General features: G+C 39.3%; 1 protein-coding gene across 3 annotated transcripts in view; it reads left to right on the plus strand.

Annotated features, from left to right (window-relative positions):
* ATG5 (autophagy related 5) overlaps positions 1 to 8,920 on the plus strand; it is a 68,992-nt gene extending 60,072 nt beyond the window's left edge. For 2 of the 3 annotated variants that reach the window (XM_030448394.1, XM_030448395.1), the window contains one exon: positions 7,890 to 8,914. In XM_030448394.1, the coding sequence (XP_030304254.1) occupies positions 7,890 to 8,026 (137 nt within the window). In that variant the 3' untranslated portion in view covers positions 8,027 to 8,914. Of the gene's footprint in view, positions 1 to 7,889 lie in introns of all 3 variants that reach the window. The other variant, XM_030448393.1, reaches the window with a different exon arrangement.
* Positions 8,921 to 9,454: the final 534 nt, after the last annotated feature.

Genomic DNA, 9,454 nt, shown 5'->3' on the forward strand with positions numbered 1-9,454 from the left:
AGCACTGCAGTGGAGGAATACTTGAGACAACTTGCTTGGAATAAGGCTTTTGTAGTCCTGTACTTTGCAAGCAGACTTCATTGAGGTTGGTATAGGCTTTGTTCTATCATAGCATTTTTGGACTAAGAAGCAGTAATTCTTGTGAGGAGCTCTGGTAAAATGACATCAAGGCACTGTAAGGACAAAGATGAGATGTAATATGAATGACAAAACACTCCAGGATGGAGAGACCTATGTTTGGAATTATTTTGCAGAAGAATAGTGGCTTGTTCTGACTGGGGTATTGCCCATGTATTTCTGTGTGCAAGTTTCTCACAAGAAATTGGCATCAGTGGCTTTCCCCAGGACTGGCAGGGTATGTAGGCAGGAAGGAAAAGTCACTCCTGTGTTTGCATGTCACACGTCAGCATTTAAATTTTTGAGGTCAGAGGAACCTGTGGCTGGGCTATTTTAGAATCAGCTGTGCAGAATTTTTTGTCTGTTCTTGCTGTGGGTCAGAGAATACTTTACAACATATCTTCCTGACTGTGATCCAATACATTATCTGTGTTTCTGATCAAACTGATAGTTATTCCAAACTAGGCAAGAGGAAGGGAATACGGATTTTGGTAGTTTCTGTGTAATTAAATTGAGGTGAAAAGTATATGAAGATTGATATGGAAAATGAGTCACTTCTAGCAATGGAACCTACTAATGAGGTGAGCACAGGGTGGTGCTCATCTTGCTTTGCAACAGGGTGGAATTCTCAGAAAATAAAGATAAGCCTGAGTTATAATGGCTGAAATAGGCTAGCGTGAAGCTTCTGAAAATTCCTACTAAGACTTTATTCACAAATTCTCTGTGACCTGAGTCACTTGGATCCTCACAAGTCTATGGGAGCAGACGGATCCACCCCAGGGTGATGAGGGAGCTGGCGGAAATGCTCTCCAAGACACTCTTCATCATTTACCAACAGTCCTGGATCACTGGGGAGGTCCCAGGATTGGAAGTTGGCAAATGTCACACCAATCCACAAAAAGGGATGAAAGGAGGACCCAGGAAGCTCAAGGCCTGTCAGCCTGACCTCAGTATCTGGCAGGGTTATGGAGCAGATCATCCAGGGGCAATCACACAGCACCTACAGGATGGACAGGTGATCAGACCCAGACAGCACGGGGTTAGGAAGGGCAGGTCCTGTCTGACCAACCTGATCTCCTTTTATGATCAGGTGACCCACCTGGTGGATGAGGGGAAGGCTGTGGATGTGGTCTACCTGGACTTCAGCAAAGCCTCTGACACCATCTCCCACAGCATTCTCCTGGAAAAGCTGTCAGCCCACAGCTTGGACAGGAGCACTCTGTGATGGGTTAGGAACCACAGAGAGTAGTGCTGAACGGGGCTGCATCCAGTTGGTGGCCACTCACCAGTGGGGTCCCCCAGGTATCAGTGCTGGGCCCAGTTCTGTTTAATATCTTCATTGATGATTTAGATGAGGGGATTGTGTCCACCTTTAGCAAATTCGCAGATGACACTAAGCTGGGGGGGAGTGTGGATCTGCTGGAAGGCAGGAGGGCTCTGCAGAGGGACCTGGACAGACTGGAGAGTTGGGCTGATTCCAACGGGATGAGGTTCAACACGGCCAAGTGCCGGGTCCTGCACTTTGGCCACAACAACCCCATGGGGAGCTCCAGGCTGGGCACAGAGTGGCTGAGAGCAGCCAGGCAGAAAGGGACCTGGGTGTCTGGATTGACAGGAAGCTGAACATGAGCCAGCAGTGTGCCCAGGTAGCCAAGAAGGCCAATGGCATCCTGGCCTGGATCAGGTACAGTGTGGCCAGCAGGTCCAGGGAAGTGATTCTGCCCCTGTACTCAGCGCTGGTGAGGCCACACCTCGAGTCCTGTGTCCAGTTCTGGGCCCCTCAGTTTAGGAAGGAGATTGAGGTCCTGGAGCAGGTCCAGAGAAGAGCAAGGAGGCTGTGAAGGGATCCAGCACAAGGCCTGTGAGGAAGGACTGAGGAGGCTGGGGGTGTTGAGGCTGGAGAAGAGGAGGCTCAGGGGAGACCTCATCACTCTCTACAACTCCCTGAGAGGAGGTGGGAGCCAGGGGGGTGTCGGTCTCTTCTCCCAAGTAGCTACCAGTAAGACAAGAGGGCATGGACTTAAGCTCTGCCAGGGGAGGTTTAGGCTGGATATTAGGAATAAATTCTTTACAGAGAGGGTGATCAGGCATTGGAATGGGCTGCCCAGGGAAGTAGTGGATTCTCCATCCCTGGAGGTTTTTAAAAAGAGACTCACGTGGCACTCAGTGCCATGGTCTGGTAACCACAGTGGTAGTGGATCAAGGGTTGGACTTGATGATCTCAGAGGTCCTTTCCAACCCAGATAATTCTGTGATTCTATGTCTTTGGTCAGTATGGTTGGTATTTTTCCATGACAGCCATGATTCAAGTTAGGTCATCTCTGGCAACTTTCAGGGTGGGCCTGTGTTCCAAGCAGGAGGGGTCTCGGGTACATTCTGCAGGCAGTAGAGTTCCAGGTACTGTTAAGGAGAGCCCTAAATCACTGTATTTGCATTTGGTCAAGGAACAGAATGTCTGGACTCATTGCTACGGTAGGTAAGGTCAGAAAGTGCCAGGGTCTATCAGCCTACTGCATTTGCTATGGAAAGAAGAATGGTTTAAGGCCCACTGCACTTGCAACTAAAACAAGAATAAAGTTGTCCAATCTTGATCTTGCAACATGGCAACAGGGGGTCTGCACCACCACATTTTCTCCTTGTGCTTTTTTCTATCCTTATCCAATATAGTCCTGCAGCCTTGTATCATGGACAAAGCGTATTGTTTGATCCAAGTTTGGAGCACAGGTTTCTGTTAACCTTTTTTAGGGCAGTAAACCCGATTTTGCTAAGTAGCTCTGCCCTGAATAAGAAGCTATTGTTTCTGTGTTGTCCATTTTAATGACTGCATGCAGGTTCTGGGACTTGCTGTGCAGAGGGCTTGCATACAGGGGTTTCTAATTGAAGCACTTCAGGGACTTTTTTTTCTAGATCCTCAATATCTTGTATTGTCTATCAGTGAAAGAATTTAAGCCAGCTAAATTGCCCTGCCAGGTGATTGCTAGAGGCCACTAAGGAATTTTAAGTGGTGGAAGGTGGTCTAGTCTGATTAGAGAAGCTGATCTTGTGTAGGTGGAAGAGGGACTATGTAGCTTTAGCATTTTGAACATTGTGGTGCTAATCTGAGTGAAAAATAGCTGAAATAAGTACCTTTGCCAGAAGTAACCTCTTGATATTCTGCTCATAGGCACTTGACTCTGTCTCAAAAATAATCTTTCCTTTTCCCTCCATCTTTTATTCTTCCTGTCTGAATAAGAAGACAGTTCAGTAGAAAAATGTATTTAGGTTTTATCAGAGGTATTTGTAACAATCTGAATTCATGCTGAATAATGCTAATTAATTTTTTTTCCTACTATTGAGTGGTTTACTTTGCAAGCAATAATACCCACAGCTGAAACAAACAAACAATAGCGTGATACTGTGACATTACACATCATCTCTGAAGACTACAGATTATTCTCTCTTTTCTTTCTTCCTGTCTCACTGATTCTTGAACACTGAGGGGTTGTAGAGGAAGCAGTGAGAGTATTCTCCTTAAGGAAGGGAGAGTAGACTCAAGCTGTCTTAGGTTGAGGAGAGCTTTGAGCCACTGTCTGAGGGACTGTTGGGATGCAGCAGCCATTATCTTTTGCTTCCTTCCAGCAGATGCCTATCTACAAAAGGAAGTCTTTTGCCAAGACTTTCTTGGGCTGGTTGCCTGATGATACAGAAGCAGACCTCTTCTTAAACCCTTCACTTCTGAGCTGCCTATTTCTCTCAATTTCTTGCACAGAGTTGGAAAACCCTTCTGAATTTACATGGTAATATTTATTAGCCTGGGTCAGGTTCCTACATCAAGTGTGGCAGCCTTTGAGCTAGTGTCTATATTAAATGATCTGAAATGTCTCAAAAATATCTTCATTCCCAACATATAAGCACAGTTATTTTGCTTTCTAGAGATGTTTTACCTAAAGACTATGTGGTCTGTGCTTATCACTTGGCCTCTAGTGACTTGAGGGGGCTGGGGAGCTTACCTTCTTTATTCATAGATTTCCAAAAGGAAAGCAGAAAAAAAATTATCATGTAATTCTGGAACAACCAGTCTGATAGATGACTTAATTGGTTTTGAGGCTTTTTTATTTTCTTTTTTCTTTTTTTTCTTTCCTTTTTTCTTTTTTTTTTTCTTTCCTTTTTTCTTTTTTTTTTCTTTCCTTCTTTCTTTTTTTTCTTTCCTTCTTTCTTTCCTTCTTTCTTTCCTTCTTTCTTTCCTTCTTTCTTTCCTTCTTTCCTTCCTTCTTTCCTTCCTTCTTTCCTTCCTTCTTTCTTTCCTTCTTTCTTTCCTTCTTTCTTTCCTTCTTTCTTTCCTTCTTTCTTTCCTTCTTTCTTTCCTTCTTTCTTTCCTTCTTTCTTTCCTTCTTTCTTTCCTTCTTTCTTTCCTTCTTTCTTTCCTTCTTTCTTTCCTTCTTTCTTCCTTTTTCTTCCCTTTTTCTTCCCTTTTTTCTTTCTTTCCTTTTTTCTTTTATTTTGGGTTTTTTTTGTTTTTTGGGTTGTTTTGTTTTTGTTTTTGTTTTGTTTTTTAGTTTTTTGTGGGGTTTTTTTGTTTTTTGTTTTTTTGTTGTTGTTGTTTTTTTGTAAATGCCAAAGGAGTATTTTTTTGTGCATCACTTCAGAAATGTAAAAATACTCTGATTTTAAGTAAATGATTACTATGTAAACACATTATAAAAACCTTCTATGAAATGTGTTGCTATACCTCTGTTTTCTTGATATTTCTGCTTTTGTCTTCTTTATGAGATTACTTTGCAACAAAATAAAAGAAACTATATGTAGGTCATGTGATAGCTAACATGTAAATCAGTTCTGTCATATATTTCAAAGGAAAAAAAAAAGTCAATGAGATGACTGGAATTTCAAACTTCTTGTTTTGAGGAAACAAAATTACTTGGTTTTTTATTACATTTTTTAATATTGTAAAATTTGTGGTTTTATAGGCCTGGCCCAATAACATAGAATGGCATTATTCTTCTTTATAATTAAGTCATTTTAATCTTAGACCACTCATTTACGTATACGTTGTGTTTAACAACTTGAACACTGTTACAGAGATATTTTGTCAGTCTGAAAAAGCTTTTTGTTGTCATAGGATGTCAGATGGGGGGGGGAAGTAGAGGACAGCACTTGGTATATCAAGATGCATACGGAATAAGATGCAAATAAGAGTACAGACAGTAATGATAGGAAAAATATTATGTAAATCTGTTGTATCTATTGGATACAAATTACGAAGCTGTTGAGAAAACAATAATATTTTCCAGTATTTATTTCAGTCTGTTTGCTGTAGTTAACTTTTTGCCACATCAAGTGGAGGAGCCATCTATAGGAGACTCTGCATGTGATTAAAAACGGGGAAATTGTTGAAAACATGGAAGTTGAGGAAAGTTTGGGTAAATGTGACTTAAGTGAGAGTTTATCTCCCTTAGAGGGACCCTAGAGGGAAGAATGCCAAAGTAAAAACAATGGATTTTGTGAAACAAGGCTGTGGTAAATACAAAAATTGGTAGATAAGATCTCTTCAGTCAAGCCTCAAGGGGAAAAGGAATTAAGGAGAAGTGATGCATTGTCAGAGATAATACTAAAGTACAAACAATGCTAATGCAGAGATTAAGACTTTAATTAAACTGTAAATTCCCCATTGACCTAGGAGACTTTCTCAGTTTATTGTGGAAGAGAAGAAAAGATTTGTATGAGAAAGGGACAAAGTTGGGTAGGGAGCAGGGCATGGGGACATTCAGATTAACTGCATTTCATTTCTTAAGGAATGAAAGGAAGAGGCATCAAGTTGGTAAGTGCACGCACACACATCCAAGAATGTTCAGTCAGAGCCAAATAAAGTGTTTATCATTTATAAACCTTTCCATCAGTAACAAGAAAATGGTACTGAGGTTCTAAAGCTTTTAATCTAATTATTGTGCAAGTTTTTCCTGAGAAGAGTGAGTTATGTGTAGGTGGCTAGCATAGTACTAATGATGAAACAGCATTCTGTCATCTGCCTGTGTATGCAGATTAGTTGTTTCTGAAAATTAAATAATATTGTGAAATGTAAATAAATGTCACCAACTGTGTGGCAATTTCTGGAATACCCTAGATAGATTTTTAATTAGAAAGTTTTCAATAAATGTATTTGGGAGTTACTTTATTATAAAAAACATTTAAATGTTCCCTCACTTCTTAGTGTAAATACTAAGTTTCTGACACTTTTCTTTACCAGCCAGTTTGTTAAGAGTATAATGTTTCAGCCCAGTAAATATCAGCTTTGGTTGGAAATACTAGATTCTATTTTTAAATGACGTGCTGCATCTTCTCACCTGGCTGCAATAAAACCAGAAACCAGCAATTGTTTATGGCTAATTTAGTGAAATATTGTGTGTACTGGGCCAATTAGAGAATCAAGCTTTATATATTTAATTAAGAATTTGCAAAGAATACTATATGCAGATCAAATGCAACTAATGTATGTTTTATTGTTGGCAAGCATAACTGTCTACTTTTGCAGCAATAATTAGTACTACCATCAAGTCACCAGGATATTCCAGGATGATTCTTCATAGTGTAATTTAACCTGTGCTGGCATGGATACTTGGTTATAACACAAACTTCTTCAGGCAGCTGTCAAATCATTTTGGTTACCAAACAAATAAGATTTTATCGGTGTTATAAAACAGGAATTATGCTACAACTGGGCTAGCTGGAAGAGTGAGCCAGAGCTGGTGCCTTCACATTTAAATTCTGCACTCTTCTGTGCCACTCTTGAGGAACAGAGTGGTTTGTTCTGTAATACAGAGACTGAAGAGGGGCATAAAATGTCAGAGGAGGCAGTGATATTTCTGAGTGCTGAATATGGGTTTCACTGTGGTAGGTCCATGTGAGACTGCCAGAGTATAGTAGAAGAAAATGGACTACTTTTTTTTCCCCCTAGCCATTATTTGGGGCATATTTCAGATTCTTTTCTCATTGCAAGGCCCTGAAATAAATTTTCTTTTTTTTTTTTTTATTTTATTTAAGATCATTTAATGACAGTTATGTCAGTTGCTTTAGCTGGTTCCCATCATTTGAATCAAAGGATCAAAGTATTTGCATCCTCTGGGACAAGTATAAATAAAAAGAATTGAAATATTCTTAGAAAATAATCTGGTCATACTGGGAATCATTTGCTAACTTAGCTTTTCCAAGAGATGAAACTAAGTGAGAAAAAGCTGGTGCCGACACAACCTTCTGAGTAAGTCTGAAATATCGCTAGAGACTTAAATAAATTATTCTTAGGAAAACAAAACTACTTCAGAAATATTAGATGTATTATGTGTGGCACATTACGTGCAGTCTGGCTCTTTCAGGAGATCACAGTATTAAGAATATGAGCTTATAAGTATGTTTTAGGAAGCTCAACATCTTAAGCAGGATCTGTATAAAATTCATGTGGCTTCTAGCCAGGTGAAGTGGATATGCCTTGAATGTGTTGACATCAAGCTGTTGATCACTGTAGGAAATAAAACCTGGCAACTACTAAAGAAGAGTGGCACTTTCATTAAGTTTCATTTTAACCCAGTTTTTTCTTGGAATTAATTTTAACTCAAAGTTTCTTTTTTAGACGATAGAAATCTCAGCTTTCTCCATACCAGTATTTCCTGCTTGTCATTCTGTTAAATGTTAAACCCTGTAACACCAATTAAATCTACCGTAAATTAAGTGTAAGTAAATGTTTAATCTTTCTGTGAACTTTGTATGGTTTCTCTAGTGGTTTGTCTTTTTCTTTGAATTAGATGGAGAGCAGAAGACTCAAGTGATGATTCATGGAATTGAGCCAATGCTGGAAACACCCCTACAGTGGCTAAGTGAACATATGAGCTATCCAGATAATTTTCTCCACATCAGTGTCATTCCCCGACCTACTGATTGAAACTCGGCCCTCTTGGTACGAGGATCATTCTCAAAGCTGGAATTATAAGGGCATGTCAACTCCTTGCTTCTGTCAGTCTTGACAGAGGCAGCCTGGCCAGAAAACAACAACAACAACAACAACAACAACAACAACAAGAAACAAAAGCAAGAAGTCCTCACTGCTGCAAGCCAAACAGGAAGAGAGATCCTATCATCAGATAAGGGCGATTGGGCTGATCTTACTTTGCATCACCGCTGCTTTTCTTCACCGCTCTAATTGAATCAGTTGCAATATGAAAGAATTTACAGGACCTCTGCAAGTCTGCTGTTTTCTTGTAAAATATAATGAAGCTGAAACTGTCAGCCGAAGAGCGAATGGAAATATGCCACTTGATTGTATTTCTGATTAACAAATAAACAGGGCTGTTTCCTAAAGCGGTCGTGTTTCAACTTCGAGAGTGGAAACATCGGTTTAATTTTCTAGAAAGTTAGACACTGAGAGATTCAGTTACCAATAGCTTTTTGTAAAAGATCACATTACTGTAAACCCATCTTTCCTTAATGAGAACTTCATGTTTACAGTATGTGTATTGGTATGCAAATGATCTTTTAACTTTGATAACAAGCAGCGAGAGATTTAAAAGTAAACGCGTGAGCATGTTTTGTCATTTAAAAACATGCACAGCTTAATAATTACAAATACTTTTGATTTGTGTTCTGTCACTGAATACTCCAGTATGTTTATTATTCAAACCAGTTTTCATAGACTAGCAGTGATGTAGGGTAATTTGTTTCAGGATTTGTCATGGCATTTCTTTGTGCTCATTTAAATTTTTTTTCTGTAAGAATATTTTCTTAATTTAGTTTTAAAAATTTTACAAAAAAAAAAAAAAAAGTAAACGGATGTTGCAAATTATTGTAGCCCGTTGTTTATTCCCATAGACTAGAAGACAGTTAAATCATAGAATGATGAATAGATGCATTGCTTTTTAATAATTCTGCATTTTGGAAAGCTGAGGCTTTTCCAAGCTAATACTTCCTTACATCTGAGTTGAGTTTTCTACTGTGGTCCCTGAGCAATCAATCTGACATTTGGAAGCTTCTAATCTCATTGCACGGATTTTTCCTTAGTTTAGCAGGCATATTTTTAGGTTATTGGATCTCTTTGGTTTCTAGATGTTTGTTACCATTGCAGCTGCTACTAAGAATCTACCAATTTTTTTTTGTTTTGCTGAATTCATCAAGCTATGTGCAATATTGCTTTGTCTGCAGTTTGTGGCACAAGACTGTGTTTATAGTAGACATATTATCAAGTATGCCAAATATTATCAAGTATAAAGAATGCATGACATTCTTCTTCCAGAAATAGTCACTGCTGAAGTTTCTACTCTAAGTCATAGCTTGCAAGTATCCCTGTCACTCCCAGTGCTATTCCCATTTGTTCCCA

The sequence above is a fragment of the Calypte anna genome, chromosome 3 (genome assembly GCF_003957555.1).
Source record: "Calypte anna isolate BGI_N300 chromosome 3, bCalAnn1_v1.p, whole genome shotgun sequence".
In the NCBI taxonomy this organism is placed as follows: Eukaryota; Metazoa; Chordata; class Aves; order Apodiformes; family Trochilidae; genus Calypte; species Calypte anna.